Source organism: Squalius cephalus (assembly GCF_949319135.1).
Source record: "Squalius cephalus genome assembly, chromosome: 20".
NCBI lineage: Eukaryota > Metazoa > Chordata > Actinopteri > Cypriniformes > Leuciscidae > Squalius > Squalius cephalus.
In genome coordinates, this window is record NC_137141.1 from 33,700,676 (window position 1) to 33,723,562 (window position 22,887).

At 36.4% G+C, this 22,887-nt stretch overlaps 1 protein-coding gene across 4 annotated transcripts in view; it reads left to right on the forward strand.

The window, feature by feature from the left end:
• Window positions 1-1,576: 1,576 nt before the first annotated feature.
• The window catches only part of ccdc9b (coiled-coil domain containing 9B), a 37,066-nt gene continuing 15,755 nt past the window's right edge, over window positions 1,577-22,887 (forward strand). The window contains exons 1-6 of one of the 4 annotated variants that reach the window (XM_079852549.1): window positions 1,577-1,680; window positions 3,386-3,480; window positions 13,865-13,975; window positions 14,265-14,369; window positions 14,892-15,032; window positions 15,736-15,870. In XM_079852549.1, the coding sequence (XP_079708675.1) occupies window positions 3,439-3,480; window positions 13,865-13,975; window positions 14,265-14,369; window positions 14,892-15,032; window positions 15,736-15,870 (534 nt within the window). In that variant the 5' untranslated portion in view covers window positions 1,577-1,680; window positions 3,386-3,438. Of the gene's footprint in view, window positions 1,681-2,713; window positions 2,754-3,385; window positions 3,481-6,120; window positions 6,367-13,864; window positions 13,976-14,264; window positions 14,370-14,891; window positions 15,033-15,735; window positions 15,871-22,887 lie in introns of those variants that run through there. The other 3 variants (XM_079852551.1, XM_079852550.1, XM_079852552.1) reach the window with 3 other exon arrangements.

Below are 22,887 nucleotides of genomic sequence, written 5' to 3' on the forward strand. Positions count from 1 at the left end.
TTGACACGCACATGCACACTGATAGTTGCTTGCCAAGAGCCCAATCCTAGGTTTTTAGATGTTAGCCTTTTGTAAAAAAATGCATTTAAATAACAAAAGTCAGTTCCTTACTACCATTACCATTATTACTACCAATTTTGGAAGGAAAACAGCAGCACAAACCTCAGTAGCCTAAGTTTCATCATTAGATCTGATGAGTTCAGTAATGCAGTGCTATTTTATTATTATTATTTATTTATAGCACTATTTTAGTGCTATAAAATATAAATATGAAATTGCAGTTATAATCAAGTTAATAAAGTTGTGGTGCAGATTTAAATCCTTTTATAAAAACATCCCTTAAAAACAACGCAAGCATATTTAAAACATATTCTTGTAGTGACTAGTGAAAGTTGATAGTCTGGGACAAGGACCAGTATTATTCACATTAAAGACATGAGTCACTGCTTCAACACCTCACTCTCCTCTGATTGGTCGACACGGAGGTGTGTCTGATCAACATCAAACCTGCCACTACAATGAGCTTCAGGTTTATTTTTAAAAGATTGTGGCGTTTCCAAAAGACGTAGCATATTTGCGGTCTCATTTTTTGTTTTGTTTTTTTCAAAATTAGAGGTTTCATAAAAAGAGGTTCAAATGTGATTGAAAAAAATAAAAAAATAAATACTGGTTATTGTGCTGTGTTTATAATATTTAAAATCACCAAACAATGTTAAACATGACATTAAAATTCCATGCATAAGACAATAGAAACATATAGCCTATTAAAAAAGCCTTAATGTCACATATGCAAACGCAGTACATGATAAATGCACAGCCATTTTCTCCACATTGCTCATTGTTTTATAAAGCAGAGCGGGGTGGAAATGGGAGATTTGAAAAGCTTAAGGTAACACAAACAGTGTAGTGTTTAATGCTGAATGTATCACTTTATTTATCTTATATATGTAGTTTGGGGATGAGATGTGTGCTTTGCATTTTGGCTTTATGAGAAGTCACACATAAATATGCACAAAGAGCAGGTAGCTATTTGAGTGTGTAACATGAAGCCACAGTGACATCTGAATCTCTTTTTTATGGTCTGCATACACAGCCGTAGTGTTGTGAAGGTGAGCGGTCATAGTAAAACATGTAGTTTGTTTGCCCTCGAGCTACAGGTGTGGTTATGCTCAGTGTTTCAGGTGTGCCCTCTGAAACAGACTGATTTGGGATATTTATTTGATATTTATGAATATAACAGGTTTCACTGATATTATATACCTATATCTTGATCTAAACCATCTATACAGTAGATAAAACACTCGTTTAATAGTTTCATGCAATGTCCCTTTTATCATAGATGTGCACTTTGACCCAATTCCTGGTTTTGGACACTGTCGTTGCACTGTTTAATAGCCTATGTGTAGCCTATATATATTGCCAAGAATGTCTATTGCCCAGATACTTAATGATCAAATGCTAAAATCCCTTGAGAGAAATAAAAATAGACTCAAATGAGTCAACAGTTGTCATAAATAAGCTGAAGAGCACAGCTTTGAAAGTGCGTAGTAGCTCAGATCACGTGGTTTCGCACTTTCCTCATTGAGCAGCAGATGGCGCCAAATCTGAAGCGCGCAGTGACGTCACTCAGCCAGGCCTCAGTTCAGTCTGCTAATCATGTGTTTTATACCTAGTTGGCAGGTAAGCGGTTCCACATCCACCCTGAATGCTGGTTTATTTGATTATTTGACCTCATTTGGTCTTATTTTTTTCTCTTTTAATGTCTGAAATGTTATAAAAATGCAACGTAAAAAATGCTGAACGCGTTTTTGACGTTACAATACAAACATACAGTTGTCAAATCTGTGATTTAAGTTACAACTCCATCTCAGATGTAACGTTAGTTAATGTAATGTTTCAGAGGTATACATAACATTATTTTTGTTTTAAACAAATTATTGTTGATGGTTTAGTGCTGTTTTATACTAGTTTGATTGAGTGCTAGTCCAGCTAGCCTAACAATAATAGGCTATGTTCTAAAAACGTTTTATTACCGTTATGAAAACGTTAGTTCGGAATGTTACGTTAATTGAACATTCAAAACGTCTAGTTGTTTTTTTTAAAATTATTATTATTATTATTATTGTAACGTTTTAAAAACTATTTTGTCTTGGTTATGCGAATGTTTGATCGTTTTGCAAGTAATGTGGGGACAATTTGAACCATCTGAAAGAAAGTAGGAACGTTTAAAAACATTATAACGTCCAAATGAAATGTTTCAGAAAAACGTTTCATGAAAGATGTATAAATTATGTTTTGGTGCTAATGTTTAGAGAACAATATTAAAGACCTGATAACTTTGAACGAACGTTTTACTAACTAGAAGAACGTTTGTTCTTAACTTTGAAGACCTTTCCACAACTTTCTGAGTAACGTTACGTTCCCGCTTAACGTTAACGTTAGTTGATGGATTTTCTCGTTAATATGCTCAGATATGTTTAGATATGTTTAGATATTGAGCAGGACAAACCAGCTCACCACCACCGTTACCTGCTAACGTTACTTAAAGTACTGTTGCTTTACCATGATAATATGGTGGTGTTACATGGTATTTGGATATATTCATATTTGGGCCATTCCTTGGATTCGGTATAATATTTCAGTCCCCCAGACTTTTTAAAGTGGTGGTTCACCAAAATGAAATATTAAAAGCTTTTTCACAATACGTGGTATGTAATCATGTACTTAACTTATGTTTTATACCTAGTTGGCAGGTAAGCGGTTTCACATCCACCCTGAATACTGGTTTATTTGATTATTTTACCTCATTTGATCATATTTTTCTCTTTTAATGTCTGAAGTATAAATTCATAAAATTAATTTAAAAAAGAGATCACATTTAAATAATTTTTTATCATAATGTCTTATTTCTATTGTACACTAAGCATTTTGTCATGTCCTTGAGGCACTTAATTGAATTTGTACGTAGAAAATATTTAACAAATTGTGCACAGTATATGCATTTTTTTGCAAGTATTAATTTGTGTTGATTTATTGTGAAAAATAATAAATAAAAGGATAGACGTTCTGTAATGCCTGGAGAAAATATGGTTTGATATGTTCATAATGATGTGGGGTATTTAGAAAATGAACTATTTATAATATTATAATTAAAAAATACAAGTTGAAATATTACCTAATCCCAGGAATGACCCATTTATAATAATATTTACTGGTACTGTATTTCAAAAACTGTGGAATTTCCACGTTCAACTGAATATACTGTGTCCGTTCATCTGAGGTTCTTTATGTTTTCTGCCAGTAATAAAGTTCGTTTTTGGATCATTTGAATATATGCAACAAATTGTCTCTCTATATACACATGAATTGTCATTGTTTCTTACAGCGGAGAAACACAGAGCCTGAGGAATCATCTTGCAACACCAGGAGCATCTCATCATGTTCATGGACGAACACTATCTGCTGGAGGACAAGACTCATGTGAGTGTTTCAAACACTTTTTGTTGTGTTCAGATCGAGATTGTGAAGTCATCTTGATTCATGTAACCAGACTTGATTAGTATGGCTTGCTTCATTTAAAAGTTAAAGTTGCACTAGTTTTATGGAAACACTTTATAATAAGGTTCATTAGTTAAAGGGATATTTCACCGCATTATTAGTTCTTGCTAACTAATGTAGTTAACTAATGAACCTTATTGTAAAGTGTTACCAATTTTTTCTTCTCTATTGTCCCGTATATTCGAGTAAAACGCTTCTGGGACAAGAACAAATGTGGGCGGGGCTTGATTTTGTCGGTGGGAATTGATTGGATGGTTGTGGTTTGCTATTGGCTGATCCCATGTGAGTGACAGGTTGCCCCGCCCTCGTCATCAGAGAAGAGAAGAGACGCTGCAAGAGGGAAGGGAAGTTATTCTGATTCAAGATTACTAGGCATATGATGTGCACTGATAAATAATATATAAAATACACTGTAATATTCCATAAAAAACAAGAATTGTCCATTTGATTTCATGGTGACTTTAAAGTGTAAGTTGCAGGTTAAATTTTTCACGAAGATAATGCAATGTGTTTATTAAACATAAAGATAAGAACCGCCCACCATTGTTTTTTATACCAAAATGCTGATATAATATGAAAAGTTGGCACTTTTAACAGTGGTTTTAACCGCTCCCGCTCCCTTCCACTAGATGGGGCGTGACGTCATAAGAGGAACTCACTAGTAGAGTTACCGTACGCTAGCAGCTATAGATGCCTTACATAACTTCAGAAAAGTTGGTTGTATGTTTTATTTGATAAAAAAAAATTATGGATAAAATAACTCCATTGTAAACATACTCGTGTGTGCTGACTTCAAGGGGACCGTGATCCTGCCTGAAATGAGAATAAGCTATTCGCAAAACAAACGGGTTCAGGCACGTCAGGTCAGCCGGTCGCAGGTCGAGCTGTTCCACTAAACTCCAAAGCGCGTTCACCTCACGGCAGCACTTACTCTCCCCTGCTGATAGCCCACACAAACACAGTGATGGGGACATAGATCTCTCTTTTTCTTTTCTGACAATAAACATCGCTAATTAAATCGTGACAAATTGATAACGCGTGGATTAAGGAAGGGTATTTACATGACGTTTGAGCCGGCGATGAGACTAGCGATTGATGCCTGTGCAGTGTGTGCATCTCTAACGTTACAGCTCTGATTTGGACTGACTTACTGTAAGTAAATAATGTATTCAGTTCAGTCGTTGTCCCTCCTTGCTATTCTACATGACGGCAATATTTTGAAAAGACTTGCTTGTTCCGTTATATTATCCGGGTTAAGTTTGCACCAGGCTAGACTATAACGTAGCTAACGTTACTCACCTGGCCAACCCTCCACTAATTCTCCTCACACCAAGCATTAATAACTCTTTGAGTGCCATGGCTCCCCTCTCTCACGCCTGACCGGTTAAAAATTGTAGGGCTGTGGTCCATAAAGAATTTGATGGTTTCCCACATCCTCAGTCGTTCTCCAAATAGCCATAATACAGTAAGAATCTAGCAGAGTATGGGTTGCGAGTTCCTCTTGTGACGTCATCACCCAGTAACTGAAAAAACACGCTACCGTTGAAGAAACCCCAATAAATGTTATTTTAATGCATTTTAAGACAGAAATAATTAAATATATACATATAGAGCACTTTAATTTACACATTAATTGGCTGTGGTGGTTAACCTGCAACTTACACTTTAAAGCCCACTTAAACAGGAGACCGTATGATTTATTTGATGCACTTACTTTTATTTATTTAGCAAAAGATTTTGACTTATAGGTGAGGAAGATCACAAGCAAATGTTTATAAGAGATAATAATTTTTGCAGTACATAATACCAAGTTTAAAACACAAGTTAGATTAGTGCATGAGCTAGAGCAGAAGAGAATAAGAGTTGTTTATGGTGGTGGATTAGTTCAGCACTTGAGTAAGAGGCGTGTCTTCAGTTCAGATTTGCATATCTAATTGACATGCAAAGTAACCAACCACAGATCTTTTGTTTTATGTTAATCTCAGAAGCAGATATGCACATTTACCTTTCGGAAGCGTGTGCTGTTGGCAAATTTTAAGGTGAAGTGTGTAATTTCAATGCCACATGGTTCACCAAATAAGACACCAAATCAGCCACCCTAGCAACTGCTTAGCAACGACCTGTCAACAACCCACAACATAAATGATGAATTTAAGTAGTTCATCTCTATGTCAGTGATCGTTATGCATAGGGATTTATGTTTAATTTTAAATGAGATGAATCCACTCAAACAAATGACTCTCATGAGACGGATCGTTTTAATGAATCAGTGAATCATCACTCACTGAACCGGGTTGCATTTTTATGATTTCATTCATTATTAACTTCATCAACCCTGTCCAATGGTTTTGAAACAACATGAGTGAGTAAATGATAAAAAAAAAAAAAAATTATAATAATTTTCGCTGAACCGTTTCTTTAAATCGACTAGTGTGAAAAGAGTGTATTTCTAGTTCAACACTCTTAAATGTATTGATTTCTAAATGTCACTGTTGTTATAAAGATCCTGTATTGAGAGTCATAAAATGAATGGTTTTCAGGGGTATGACAGCAGGCGTGGGTGGGGTAGTGAGGGGTAATTTTAACTATGAGCAAGAGCTTTAGAGAGAGAGAGGCTGATCCGTACGGGTGAGCGGCGGGGTCCGTTAGCAGGGCTTTTCTTTGCGTTCGGAGATCTTGGCTCGCAGCCCAACTGGCGTTTTTGTAATCAAGGCATGATCCGGGACTCCATGCGCTTCTTCCCCGAGCCGCGTCGGCTGCCTGCCGTTTGCAAGGATCCCAGATTTCCCTGCTGACATGAACAGAGCTGTGAGTGCCACTGTTTCTCATTCTTCCACTAGCTTTTTTTTTCCCCCCCACTCTTCATCTCTCTTTCGTGCACATCTTTGCTCTTCTCTGGATCCTGCTCGTTCCCTTTTTTTTCCCAGCAGTCTGGATATGAGGATGGTAGGCTGACACTTAACGTGAGCTTGCTGTCAGATGCACGTTTGTCTGAAGAACGAGGCCTAGGTTTTGGGAACGGGAGCGTCCGTCAGCTTATAGTTAGAGCCGCTGTGTTGGGCTGTTTGACATGTGATCTGTACAGATGAGTGGGAAGCGGCCGCTGGAATGTTCCCTGTCCTTTTTGCAGCATTGATGATTCATGTTGGCTCGTATTGCACTGGATTTCTGGATGTGTTTGTACCTCCGTGAGGTTTGTTTTGGTCCCCTGACAACCGAAGTCACTGTGAGTTCCTTGTGCACTTGCCTTTGCAATCTGTTCACCCTTAAAGGTTCTTTATTTGGAATCAGTGGTTCCACGAGGAACAGTTTACATCCATGGAACCTTTCCAGGTTCTTTATAATGGAAAAAGGTTCTTTAGATTAAATTAAATGTTCTGAACGTTAAGAAAAAATGTTTGGTTTAAGAACTGATCACTGAAAGGGTCTTTGGGATTTCATTGCTGCAAAAAAAAACATATGGAAACTTTAATTTTTAAAAGTGTGCATCATTATCACTTAAAATATTCTTTAAAGGGATCGTTCACCCCGTAAATGAGTTCATTTAATGTTAATTTCTTATGCCGAACACAAAAAAACATATTTTGAAGAATGCTTAAGCCACTGTTTTCCAGGTGATGCATAATTAAAATGTATTGCAATTTGCATTTTTGTGTCAATTATTGCATTGCAAAATTGCTTGTAAATTTCACAAATAATTACAAAGAAATGGCACGTAACACATTGAATTTTGAAGTTGAAACCCTGAAATACAGTAGTATTTTCTTGTAAAAATGTAATCAACTTTTTTTTTTAAGTGTCTTGCACTATTTATTTCAAGTCTTCTGAAAACAAATGATGCTTTGTGAGAGGAACAGACTAAAATTTAAGTCATTATTCTCTGAAAATCCCCTCTGCCGTAGCTCTCAAATCTTATTCGCAGTTGCATGGAGATGTTTGGCAAATAATGGCTTGTATTTCAGAGACCAATCATATGCTTCAAAAATCACCATCCACTTCCAGAGCATTTTTGCTTTCATGTTCCACAGAAAAAAGAAAGAGTAAATGATGACTGGATGTTTATTTAATGGTCTGCACTTTTAATATGAAGTGGTTTCAGACACATCTGAATTATTAGTCTGCATGTTTTCCCCCACATAGGGCCTGTATAATAAGCTTACTAATGTGTGCTTCGAGAAACAGGAATGCTGGGAATCTTAACAAAGTTAAGATGTTTGGTGTCATCAGTAGCAGAACTTATTCTGCTGATATTAACCAATCAGAATCCTCCATGCAGAATTTAATTTAGTTCCTCCATTGCAATGAATGCAATGAGTCTATTTACAGGGGTCATATGTTAAACTTGTGTTGCGTTTAATCAAATTTTAGGTAAGATTTTTTTCCCTGCACCTAAAGATTTATTGTTTATCCTCTCCGATTTTTATCAGGGCGTGTCCAGCTGATGAGCAATGTGTGTGTGTGTTGATATGTAAATTTATGCGATCATATGTTAATGAGCTTGTGAGCGTTTTTGCAGTTTAGTTTTAATAAATGATCTGTGTCTGGGCAGTTCATGATTGTTGTAGTCTGTGGATATAGTGCTGTTTGCAGATATCCAGAGAGCTGGATGGCAGATAAAATGCTGATGTGCAGTTTAATGACAGCACAAAACACACAATTGCTGAGTTTGCTTGCAGCATGTCATCTGTTGCGCGCTGTCACTTTAAATGTGTGCAAACGCTCAAGCGCAGCGGCTGCATGTGTTTCAGTGGGTTTGCATGAGTGTTGAGTCATAGGTAACTTAATCTTCCTCTGCTTTGCTCTGCATTGGACAGATGTAGGGCTGTCGTGATAACTGTAATATTGTAATACCGAGTTACAACCCCCTGTGGTGAAAATCAAGCTTTTAATGTTGTTTATATGTCTATGTGGTGTTTTTAATACGCTTTAAGACAAACCATGTGTAAATTCATAAGTCAACACCATTGCTGAGTATTTTCTCCTTAAAACTGCAGTGAACCAAAGACGCAAAGAAGTAGTAATGAACATCGAATATTCAAAGCTTCGGAGAGAGGGTGCTGAACCTATTCTTCTCTCTAATAAAGGCAGGAATATCTATGTGTCTGTATGTCCGTTTGCATTCAGATTATTTCGAGAACCGTTCATCCAATCGACTTCACAAGGGAGTGCAGTGTCGCATTTGGTGCAATATAGATAGACACGCGAGACGCAACACATTCAGAATTAATAAACTTTTAGTAAACTACAGAACAGCGCGAGCGGGAAGCGGCGCACCTCACGCGTGCAGGGCTTATGCTCCGAGAACGTACACTGTGATATAAAACGCACACAGTCTGTTAACTTAAGCAATGCTTTTAAGGTAGTCTAATATTTTTCTGACTAACAAATTACTGACACCGTAAAGGGTAGATTTAAATAAAGAAAAACTAAATTTAAATAAAGAAAAAACGAAATTTAAATAAACAAAAACGAAATTTAAATTTAAAAAAACGAAATTTAAATAAAGAAAAACGAAATTTAAATAAACAAAAACGAAATTAAGTTCCAGAAATTAACTTAAGAAATTAAGTTTGGCCTTTTTCAAGCGCGAATGAGAACCGTTTCATGGGGGATCCCAGGTGTGCAAAAAAACACACGAATATTCGAATGTCAAATTTTCAAATCGAATACCAACCCCCCGAACGAATATTCGAATATTCGGGTCCAGCCCTAGAAATCGCTGGTGTTTCTGACGTCACAAACTACCTTGTAACCAATCAGATCAACGTGTGATCGCCAACGAGTGGATCTCTGAGAGCTGAGTGAGTGAGTGAGTGGAGGCAGGGCTCATTTGCATATTCATAGAACTGTGTATACTAAATGAGGCAAGGGTGTCGAGTTACATTCAAGGCACGTTTTCCAGGTAAAAACATTTAAATTAGGGCTGTCAAACGATTAATCGCGATTAATCGCATCCAAAATAAAAGTTTGTGTTTACATAATATATGTGTGTGTATGGAGTATAATTATTTTCTATATATAAATACACACACATGCATATATATTTAAGAAAAATGTGTTATTTATATATAAAATATTTATATATAATATAAATTATATATAATATAAATATATATACACAGTATATACATGCAAATATTTCTTAAATATATACATGCATGTGTGTGTATTTATATATAGAAAATAATTATACACCGTACACACACATATATTATGTAAAAACAAACTTTTATTTTGGATGCGATTAATCGCGGTTAATCGTTTGACAGCCCTAATTTAAATATATAATTTTGGTTATCAAAGGGATGAATGGATCCAATTATTGACTACAGGGGGACTTTACGACTCTATGGCCATCGTGATTTGTACTAAACAAGCCTAAACAGGCAGCGTGTGAGAAAGAGATCGAGTATATGCATCTTTCCTTCTTCAAATCAACACCTTTATTGCTAACCTTGCAGGCTTTCCTTCAAGTGGCTTTGATTTCGGTTTTGTTGGTTTCTGATCATGTCTTCGTTTGTTTCTATTACATATTAGTTTCACATATGTCTAGTTTATATAGCCCTGTTTTTCAGTTATTTGTAAATGTATAAATTAACATTAAAGATTAATATATGCTGTAGAAGTATTGTTCATTATTAGTTCCTGTTGACTAATAAAAATTAGGTAAGTGTTGCCAAATATACTTTCTAAAGGTGAAACAATGAATAGATATGTGTTATAACAATTGTTCATGAGATCACACAGTGCATTATTCGGTGCATTACAAGGCATATTATTTAATGCATTAAAAATACTCTTATAATGCATTATATATATATATATATATATATATATATATATATATATATATATATATATATATATATATATATATAATATATAAAGGCTTCAAGTGAAGTGCTACCAATATTTTGCTCCAATGCTCGGTTTTGAAATAGAGTTTTCTGGGTTATTTAGTTGAACTCCTTGGGCAATTTCAACTCGAGCCTCAGTTATTAGTGCTGTGAAGTGACTTAATTGTCCTTTTGGTGATTCTCATGTAAATCCTGTGGATGCAGTAACTATGAGCACTAGGAAAGTCATGCTTGTTTTAACAAACACCCCTGACAAATCATGATATTACTTAAGCCTTTTATTAGAGGATCAGTCCTGCCCGTTGGTTTGCAGAGGTTTTCCTGTGTTTGGAGGGATAAAAGCGTCTTTCGACCTCGAGGAATCTCTGTTTTGAGCTGAGATCTGACTCTATTCTCTCTCAAATCTCTGCAAGCCTCTTTAGATCCAAATGTACTCCGTGTAGGAGTCTCGCTGGCCTGGAGTCAATCGGGTTATCTCTGCCGCAGGCGCTCTGGCTTTCAGGCTTTCATGTCTCTAAAAATCCACAGATACTGAGAGATCTTGACGTTTGATGCCTGATTTAAAGGGTTAGTTCACCCAAAAATGATAATTCTGTCAGTAATTACTCTCCCTCGTGTTGTTCCAACCCCGTAAGACTTTCATTCATCTTCAACACAAATTAAGATATTTTTGATGAAATCTGAGAGCTGTCTCACTCCTCCATAGGCTTCTATGTAATCGATATCTGTCATCCCAGAAAGTTAGTAAAGACATTGTTAAAATAGTCTAAGTGACTACAGTGACTCAACCTTAAGTTTCTCAAGCGACGAGAATACTTTTTGTGCGCAAAAAAACAAACAAAAATAACGACTTTATTCAACTCTTCTTCTGTGTTTCTCTGAGTGAGTTCATGTAGTGTAACAGCGCAGCGCTTCTGGGTTGTGCGTCAGAACGGAGGCTCACTATTGGCCGACGCTGGTCATGCGTGTGATGCGTGTGATGCTGGCCAATAGAGAGCCTACGTTCTGACGTAGCATTGATGCTACATCTAAACTAAAGTTATGTACAAAACATTTCATGTTTGAATTAAGTCTGTATTCTAATTGCATATGTTTAGAGGTTTACAACAAACCGAAAAAGTAGGGCTGCATGATTAATAAGAATAAAACTAATATCAGGAGATGGCTTGTGTGATTATCAAATCAAAAAGGCTGCAATTTAAATAAATGTTTTTGAAAATAGCTATGTTTCCATCCACCTATTTTAATGCGCATTTTGGGATATTGCATGCACTCCATTGAGGCGGATAAAAAACATTTATCCGATATGCATAAACTACAATGGAAACACATTTACTGAATAAATCCCTCGATGCGCAACAACAAACTCTGGTGACTTTGCCTCAGCGGAGGCTGTGATTGGATAACTGGACTAACCAGTGGACCAATGGCATCGCAGCATCTCAAATGTTGGTTTGGTGTTTCTGAAACGCCGGAGTCGAAGTGTGTGATCAGAATGGTTTGGTTTAATTCCCTCCAGAAGCGTCTCACACGAGTGTGTTCCCGAACACCAGCATCCGAACGCAAGAGAACACGACAGCGTTTACTGTGTTTCGACTGACGCTCTGAGACACACTCATTTACGATGGAGGAAAAAACTGCCTGATTGCAGAAATGTACATTTTTAATACAGATATTTTGCGCCAATTTCCCAGGAAGTGATGATTTTGTTATTTTGAACACACGGGATGAGAACGCAAAAATGTTTTATGCAATTATATTCCAATGTTAAATTCGCAACTTTGAATGGAAACATAGCTAATGACAGCCATGAATATTAGTATTGCAAGTTTACATTTTATAATGTAATTATTTTATTAATTTTTAATAAAATATTTTTAATTAACTAGTGATATTGCTTATTTTGTTTTTATTTCGTATGTAAATGGTTTTTCATTTAATAATAATTAATAATTATACAGTTATTATTATTTTATAGCCATATTTATATAATCATAACATTTTGCCAAAATTATCCCTTAAGCAAGCAAAACAAACCTGGATTTTTTTTGTAAATCGCATTTTAAATCACATTTGTATGGAAGCTTGTTTCCGCCACAGAATAAAACATTTTAAAAGATAATTGCGACTTTTTATTTCACAATTGCGAGTTTACATCTCGCAATTCTGACTTTATTTCTCAGAATTGCGAGATGTAAAGTCAGAATTGCGTGAAATAAAGTCGCAATTGCGTCTTATAAAGTCAGAATTCTGACTTTTTTTCTCGCAATTGCGACTTTATATCACGCAATTCTGACTTTATAACATAATTGCGAGTTTATATCTCGCAATTCTGACATCTTTTCTCAGAATTGTAAGATATAAACTCACAATTGTGAGATATAAAGTCCAATTCTAAGGAACTTTTTTTTTTTTTTTTTTTTACCTCAGAATAGTTTGTCTCACAATTCTGACTTTATAACACTCAATTGCGACTTTATATCATGCAATTCTGACTTTATATCTCCCAATTGCGTATTATAAAGTCAGAATTGCGAGATATAAACATGCAATTCTGAGAAAAAAAGTCAGAATTTCAAGTATATTTCTCGCAATTCTGACTTTATATCTCATAATTCTGACTTTATAACACGCAATTGCGACTTTATATCTCGCAATTCTGACTTTTTAACCTGCAATTGCGACTTTATATCACGTAATTCTGAGATAAAAAGTCAGAATTGTGAGATTAAAAAGTCGCAAGTACCTTTTTTATTTTTCACTCTGTGGCGGAAACAAGCTTCCATACATTTGCAATTTTTATCTGAAGAATCGCTATTAAATTTTCACCCCAAATCATGCAACCCTACCAAAATGTTTGAGGAACATTAACCGAGAGATTCTGGCAAATGCTGTAAAACGAAATATCCTTGCCAACAGTGTTCTGCTCAATATCTGAAGGTCATGGCTGAGTTTTGAGCTACAGCATCTAAAATCGTGGTCACATGTGACTGTCAGACGTCTTGAAACAGCTGATGGCATGAGGAGTTTTACTGCGCTGAGCTCATGTTGCCGGTCGTAGCAGCTGATGCTAATAATGGCGTGTCCATGTGCAGTTAGACCCACAAATGTACACGTGTTAAAGAAACATGTAGACAGTAATTGACTGATTATAACTAATCATATGCCATTGTGTTTATGTTTCAGTCCTGGACTCTCTGGCATTAGACATTTATGTAATATAAACGCAGCCGTATTCCAGTAGATTTGCTTTATGTAATTCTGTTATTTTTCCTCCAGGCTGTTTAAATGTCTGGACAAGAAAAATGTGCAAAACTATTATTTTGCTGTTTGTGTATAAAGCAGTAAACAGCAGAAATCCTGCTGGCAGACATTAATCTTTATGTATCACAGATTGTTTGGATTATTGTGTTTGTGTATGTAATGTTCATAAACCGTTCTGTGCTCAGAGCTCGACAGAGATGATGATGATGATGAAGAAGGAACTCAAGGATGCAGAGCTGGATAAAAAGATCGAGGCCTTGCGGAAGAAAAATGAAGCACTTATGAAACGGTACCAGGTGAGAACCTGATTAAAACACGCCAAAAAACACATTTAGATCTAATTGAAAATTCAAATCATTTGAAGTCTTGTTTTGTGTGAAATTTCCTATGGAAAATAGGGGAAAAAAAATGCCTGATGAAGGTCACGTGACCCAAAATGTTGTTCGAAAGCTATAGCAGTGTGTGGGATTCATCTATTATGCTTTTAATTTATTATTCTATTTGATATTATTACAAAAACCTAAAATGCTAAGAGATGCAGAACATGATCCCTTTATGATATGATTTCCTTATGATGTTTTGCAGGAAGTGGAGGAGGATAAAAAGCGGGCGGAACAGGAAGTGATGTCACCCCACGGCAGGAAGGGAAAGCTTGATGATCTGTCCATCACCATCAACAAATCCTGCAATGTGAGCTGCTTTATTCCTTCACAGGTTAAACTGATAATCGTGAATATTTTGCTTAAAAATGATGGACAACTTAAAATGGCATGTGAAGTTCTTTAACCAGCTATGATCGCTTCATCACAAGAAAAAAAGAATGTATTGATTACAATTGACCCTTCGCAGGGAGTTTGATTGACAGGCGATCTGACCAATCATGATCCGCCATCCGCTGAATCCGCCATTTTTGTCCGACAGCAGTCAGGAGAGTTAGTAGATTAACGTTGGAGGATTTGAACTTGTGAAACGGAGTGTACTGACGTCTTTCCACGGTTAAACATTCCTTCTGATGTTCATTCATGTTTATTTGATGCTATAAATGAACTAGAAGGAAGAGATGATCGGTTCACGAGCGGCTTTAACTGAGCGATCTGTCACGTCACATTAAAGAGCCACAGAACGCTATTTATTGTTTACATTTCTTTAAAAAATGACCAAATTTGAAAGTTGAGACTTTGTTTCATATCAAAAGTACCCTGGTGTGTCCAGGATCAGCGTGTGGTGACCAAGAGGCCGGGAGGGCTGAGAGAAGGAGAGCCGGAGAAGGACTGTGATCCTGGATCCAGTGTCTTCAGCATCGGCAGAGGAAAGAGACGGCAGCTGCTCGTCACAATGCCAGGAAACATCAAGGTGAGACCCAATCAACTTATTAGAGAGTGATTATTTTCCATTTTTATTTTATTTTATTTCAATTTTAAGGTATTTTATCATGTTGTCATTGTTATTTTTTTATTTTTTTCTATTTAGCTTTAATTTATTTTTATTAGTTTTAGCTTTAGTACATCAAATATTGCCAAGGCTGCATTTATAATTTAATTTTAATTTTTTTATTCTAATATTAATATTTATTTCCCACTTCACACTTGTGGTTTCTAGGTGCTTTAAAACCCATTTAAGTTTAATAATGTGACGTTTTTAATAGAGAAACAATATGCAATGAGAACTTGTAATAAGAAGTCAAAATAAAAGCTTGATGGTTTAATGGCCACTTCTTTTTATAATTGTAATTGTTTTTTTAAAAACAGCAGTTTTATTTCTTATTTTGTTTAATAATGTAATTTAGTAAAATAATAAGTTTAATGCTTCTTTTTATAAGATTTGTGCAAATTGTGCAACCCTATAAACAAGCACAGCAAAGCCTGGAGCTTTAAAAAAAAAAATGCATTTTTATCAGAAAAATAAAAAATTCCAAATTTATAGACAATAAAAGCCAAATTCGATTGGTTTTTCCCCAAATCGTGCAGCTCTACTCGTCAGTAACTCTCGTCAGACACTTGTGATAACCGGCATTAGACAGAGAGAATTAGAGAGTGTTTATGTCATGTTGTTTCAGGGTAAGAGGGTGTTCGGGGAAAGAAAGGACCGGAACCGGCCCGTGAGTCCAGTGAGGTTGAAGTGTTGTGTTGAAGATGTGCTGGAGTCCGACGCACGTGAGAAACGTCCTCCGTCCGCAAGGAGAGTCCCGGAGGTGAGCAGATGTTCTCTTGAGTTGTGTGTCTGGGACGCCCTCTTCATTTGGTTCTCAAGCCTTGATGCCGTAAATAGATTCAGACATGACAGGAGCCGGGCGTGTGAATGTTCATTGGGCCGAAGTTTGTGCGTCTGTTCAGCTGTTCTGGTGGATTCCAGACGCCTGACGTCACGCCAAACACTGATTCACACTGTTTCTCTTTCTTTCTCATTTGTTTTGTTTGGGTATTTTCTCTCTGCCCGTTTCACCGTCTGCTGTTCAAAAGCTTGGGGTTTTTGAAAGAAGTCTCTTCTGCTCACCAAGGCTGCATTTATTTGATCAAAATACAGTAAAAGCTGTGTTGAAATGTGATTTATTCCTGTGATCAAAGCTGAATTTTCAGCATCATTACTCCAGTCTTCAGTGTCACATGATTCAGAAATCATTCTAATATGATGATTTGCTGCTCAAGAAACATTTCTGATTATTATCAATGGTAAAAATGTTTTTTTGCTGCTTTATATTTTTGTGTAATCGGTGATGCATTTATTTTAATTTATTTGAAGTTATTCAAATTCATACGGCATTATAAGAAACTCAAACCCAGAAGTGATGTTTTAGTAGGGGTGTGACGGTTAGTATATAACCGTGAGAACGACGGTTATAGTTGAACACCGTCATTAGATCTCTATAACCGCCAAAACCGTGTTATTAAAATATTTTTTACAAACATTTTTTTATCATAGAGAATGTTTAAATACTAATTAAAAACAATTGTTAACAGTCTGTTTCATTAATGGTCTACGTCATTTCCAACTGTATTTGATTTTTTGCCAAGTAGCCTACCAACGCAAGTTTTGTTTTGTAAATCGTCAGACATGATTTTTACCACTTCATTAAGTTTTGCTTTTTAGAAAGCCTTTCTTTAAAGCGTATTTCGTTTTGTACAAATTGTAATTTTAATTAAATGTTTCATCAACCAATTGCATGTATTTAATAAATAAAAAACAAATATAGCAGACAATATAATAACCGGCGCCGGTGCGCCGCGTTCACTTGCATTGCATTGTGAACTAGAGCGCATCTCATCATAAATTAATGAAACTCAGTGTAGGCCTAAGCCTCATAGGCTACATTAGCATTAAATATCTTTTATGCATCCTTTCTAGAACAGACAAGGGCTTTCTTGCGGCTCGCATCAGCAGAGCATCGTCCATAGACCGCAAAACAATCACACGGGCGGGTGCGTCTTTGAAATTTGGTCAAAAAACGTTGGTGCGGATGATGAGTGCGGTTGTGGATGAAATAATACCCCGTCCGCGTATCTCTATCGATAACATTGAACACTACACAAATATTATTATTATTTTTTAATTTAGGCGATCAAGTAGCTAATCAGTGTCTGCTCGTTTATTCAAACTAAGTTGTCCTATAACAGACGAACGTCGCAACCCGCGGCGGCGGTTATGTTACGAACCGTCACATTTGACTCACTTCATAACCGTCATCACCAATTCTGAAACCGGCACACCCCTATGGTTTAGTGTTACCAGGGTTCCCACGGGTCCTTGAAATCCTTGGAAAAAAAACACAATTCAAGGCCCTTTGAAAATAGTCCTTGAAAGTGCTTGAATTTATTTTGTGCAAGAAAATTTTCATATTATTCCCTCCAGTCCACTAATGTGTTATTTCGCCCAAACTTTTGTGGCCTATGCATACTAGCTTGCGTGATTTACGTTAGTTACGTGCATTTAGGCGCTACGTTAAAGGGGGGGGTTCAGGATTTTGGACATCGGACCTCATTTCCAAGTTAGCCTGGGTGTTATTCATCAGTGGAGACAGTTTTCAAAAATTTTCACCCAGTCCTTCCAGTTGCGTAGTTCGCCGGTGCTAGGCTAGCGCAAGTCAACGGTAACTGCTAGCCTGCCATTAAAACAGTTTTACCCACTCCACAGTACACCAAAAGCAAATAAATTATAACGCCAGACTATCGATGTAAATGTCTGTTGAGAGAATAATGTTAGAAATCAAAATACCCTTTCATCGCATTGCAATAGTTATACTTTGTTCCCTGTATTTCCTGCACAGTCTACAGCAGCGGCGGAGTGATATTAAGTTACCTAGGCAACCGAGACTACTACTAGCTAGCTAGACGTCCCGACTGTAGTGCGCTTCTGTTCTGTGTTTACTTTCCGGCGCAGTACTACTAACCGGAGCAAAGTAAAATCCTGCCGCTGCTGAGAAACTAGTTCCTGTAAATGTAATGCGATCATTGAGATGCAAGGGTATTTTGATTTCTAACATTATTCTCTCCACAGACATTTACATCGGTAGTCTGGCGTTATAATTTATTTGCTTTTGGTGTACTGTGGAGTGGGTAAAACTGTTTTAATGGCAGGCTAGCAGTTACCGTTGACTCGCGCTAGCCTAGCACCGGCGAACTACGCAACTGGAAGGACTGGGTGAAAAATTTTGAAAACTGTCTCCACTGATAAATGACACCCAGGCTAACTTGGAAATGAGGTCCGATGTCCAAAATCCTGAACCACCCCTTTAAGTGTTTCCCGCGTGAGGTACTTTGACGTGTTGTACGTTGACATGACGTTTACGCGCGATGGAACCTCAACACTTAGGACACAACAAATGTGAATTTGAGGGTATTGGACCTGGAAAGTCCTTGTAAGGTCCTTGCATTTGAAGTTAACCAAGGTGTGGGAACCCTGCTGTGTTACGTTTGTGTGATTTGTCTGTCAGATTGTCACTGACGTGTGGGAATGTGCGGGTGTGGACCGATGTGGCGTTCAGGCCTGTTTTCCACCCAGCGGGGCTGGACTGTCTGGACGGCAGCTGCTTCTGTCCTCCGGCGTCTGAAAGGCCCGTATAATGCAGCCCATTGTGCGACAGACACGGCAGGCCGAGCCGAAGCGCTTTATCATCAGAGCTTTTGTCTGATCGGCGCTCACAGACTCTTACACTGACAGAATGAGAGTGAGATTCTGAGCGTCGGCGGCGTCTTAAGATATATGACTTCACTTAGCGTTAGTGTTTTACATTTAAAAACAGAGAGACGTGTTATTTTGGTATTTTTCACATTCTGTTATATTTATATACTATTATATAGATTAAATATATTATTTTTAATTAGCTTTTTAATTTTAGTTTGTTTTAGTAGTTTTGTTACGTGCTTTTGTCATTTTTATTAGTGTTTTTATGTTTCTATGTAGCTTTACTTTTTTATTCTAATTTTAGTTTTTTTTTTATAATTCTATAATAATATATTATTATATAATAATTATAAATAATATTATAAACTATATATTATTATACTTTTTTTTTTTAAATATAAATAATTTTAGTCCTTCAACTATTTAACTATTTAGTTGCCATGGCAGCATTTCGAATTTTTGTTAATTTTTTTTTATCTAAAATTATTTTTTTTATTCTCCTACAGGAATATTAATAGTTTTATTTAACAATAATAACACTGGCCATAACACACTTATTGCTAGGGCAGTATTTTTTTTAATATTTCTATTTACCTTTAGTAATTTTACTACTTCTTTTATTTCAGTTAGTTGCCAAGGCAGCATTTCTAATTTTCATTTAAGTTTTTTTAATCTGATATTTAGGATATGTTATTTACCCACAGCTTTATCTCAATTAACGGAAATGATTTTTAATATTTTTAGTTAATTATAGCAATTTTTTTTATTATTATAAATCTTTTAATTATTTAGCCATTTCGTGAGCTTAGAATTATAAGGTTCTATCTCCGTTTAGGGTAGTTCTGAGATATTGAGCATCAAAGTTTTTACATCCCAGCTGGCAATGGAGAGATGGAACCTTTTTATTTTATTAATAACTACTAACAAAATATTTTTTTACAAAAATAACACCACACAGGCATCAATAAACACCTAATGGATCAGATTATGTCAAAAACTCAATTTCGACCAAAAGTGGAGATAGAACCTTATAATTCTAAGCTCACGATTTTTTTATTATTTAGCAATAATAACACTGGGCATTATACACTTTTTTTTGTGGTGTGGTTGCTAGGGCCATCTGGATGGTTGCTAGGTTCTTTTACACACATTTAAATTCTATAATGTAACATTTTCAGAGTGAAGAATTGATTGGATGGTGGAAAGTGTCTCAAAAAGCCATATTTTGATCCAAAACTCATATTTCATGTGATATTCATCACTGCTGTGTGCAGAAGATGCGCTAGTGGCCGACAGACAGATTTTAGTAATGTGAGTGGGAGTATTTTGTATGTGATACAATATGATTCTCCCATAATGCATCAGTGCAGTTGAGTGCTCTGCCCTCACCGATCACAGCATTCATCAAATATGTTTCCAGAAGAATGACATCATGCCACATCCATAAATGTTATCGTGTGATGTCATGCTGTGATGGAGGAGAGAGGGCAGTGTAGCTCTTATAATATCTCTCTTTCTCAGCTCATTGTTTGCAATCATAATTAGCCATACAGTTTAATCTAAATAACATTTGGCTGCTCTTTCTTCTGAATAGGTTTATTGTGAGTGCAGAGGCAACGTGCCAGTTTGAGAGACACTTTTGGTGTGTGTTTTAGTCTCGTTCTGTCACAGTAGTGTGTGTTTCTCTTTAGGACAGCATTTCTCTGCTGGTTTTGCTTCAGGAAAAACACTTTACAATAAAGGTCACATTTGTAAACATTGCATGAACTGACAATGAGCAATATATTTATGCGGCATTTATTAACCTTATTGTTAAGTTAATAAAAATGTTCATGTTCACAGTAGCGTTAACTAATGTTAGCAAATACATGTTAATGATATTAACATGAAATGATTTGTTATTTGTCAAGTTCATGTTAACAAATTAAACCTTATTGTAAAGTGTACAACATTATTAACATGACACGCTGAATATGAAAAATGAGTAGTTTGGTTTATAAATGTTGAATTTTACACATAAAATCATGATGTGTTCATCAAAAACCTTTATTTATTCTCACTGCAGGTGATTTTGTGTTGAATTTTGTCTGTCGCACAGCCTGTCCATGTTGACACGTACTTCATTTGACTAATGTGACAGATGAATTTGTGCTGTAAATACAGTAGAGTTTATTTTGCACGCTTTGATGTCAACATCAAATGAAATGGGAAGTGTTTCTCATACCGTATAAAATATGAGTTATTAAAACAAGTCGATTTATTTTACTATCCCAACTACACACAACTAAATGGCTTGTTGCATTTTATCCTTGTTTCTTCTCTGCTGTCTGTGAATTTATCAGTCATTTCCGGGTCACAGCCCAGTAATCGAGAACCACTTTATTTTATGCCACACTTTCAAAACTCTACCGTTGTGAAGTTTCTAGAGATTGTATGATGAGACCCTACTGATTTACAGATGAAGTCCAGTGTGTGTGTGTCTCATGGCTTTGTCATTACCAGCCCTGAACTTTAATGCATAGATCTACACATCTAGAAGCTGTGATGATGATGATGATGATGACGTCACTAAAGCAAGTGTACTGCTTGTGTTTATCCACATGAGGGCAGCGCATCCCTGCTAGTGTGTGTCATGTGCTTGTTCTAAATATGGTGACATATCGTTCCAGGCTGCTAACTCCCCCCCCCACCCTCCCCCCCACCCCCCCACCCACCCCAAAAAAAATGGTTTTAAGTCAGATATTTATATCTTTTGCTGTCGTGTGTCAGTAGGAAATATCAGTTTACATTTCCAAACATTCTTTTTGCCATTAATTGTAATAATCCAGTGAGATTTGTGTATGCACAAGGAGTCTGACAACAGCCGGTCTGATCTGATCTCACCATCATCGAGTCCGTCTGTGATTACATGAAGAAACAGAAGAAACTGAGACAGACTAAATCCAGAAGAACTGCGGAAACGTCTCCGAGACGCTTGAAGAAACCTTCCTGCAAAGCTTCCTGAGAAACTATGCACAAGTGTACCTGGACAAAAGCCGCTTTAAACGTAAAGGGTCGTTACACCATATATTGATTTGAATGAGTTAAGTAAGGGATAATGTATAGTGAGCCGGTTGTTATAGTGAATAACAACCCCGACAGGCTGAACGGGATCCCGACGCGAAGCGGAGGGATCTTGAATCAGCCTGAAGGGGTTGTTATTCACTATAACAACCGGCTCACTATACATTATCCCGCTTATTACATGGCTACCTACAAAATAAATACATAATTTGACACAAATTATTTATTTAAAAAGGAATTTATTGATTTAAAAACGATTGTATTGCTTCCGCTAAAGAAAATAGTCCGTTCCGCGTCCATAGCAACGCGCTGTTTTTCATGGCAACGGTCTGTTATACTTCGCAGCGGTCTGTTATCAAGAAATAACAGACCGCATTCTACATTGGAATTCAGCCAAGCCATGTAATAATAGAAGTTAAATCATAAATAAATGCAATTTGTGATTTTATTTTTGAAAGCATTCTCACTTTACAGCATTTTAACACGAGTGCCAGTGCTTTTCACAGTACTGTGGCTTTGCAGGAAGGTTTCTTCAAGCGTCTCGGAGACGTTCTCGCAGTTCTTCTGGATTTAGTCTGTCTCAGTTTCTTCTGTTTCTTCATGTAATCACAGACGGACTCGATGATGGTGAGATCAGATCATCCTGGCTGTCAGACTCCTTGTGCATACACAAATCTCACTGGATTATTACAATTAATGGCAAAAAGAATGTTTGGAAATGTAAACTGATATTTCCTACTGACACACTACAGCAAAAGATATAAATAAAGGGCGGGGGTATTAACATGCCTAAAACTTTTGCACAGTACTGTACGTCATTGCTTGCGTTGCATGAGTGCCCACTACTGGCGGAACCCTTGCAATAGGCTGAACTGGAACGAGCTAAGCCCTTGATCACTTAGAATCCACAATGGGGTTGATTATATTATTTATTTATTTTCCCTTACGAAATTGTTTAATGGAGCATTCTATATGTTTATAGATGTGTTTGAGTTGTTTAAAAAATTGTATTTTTTTAAATAATTAA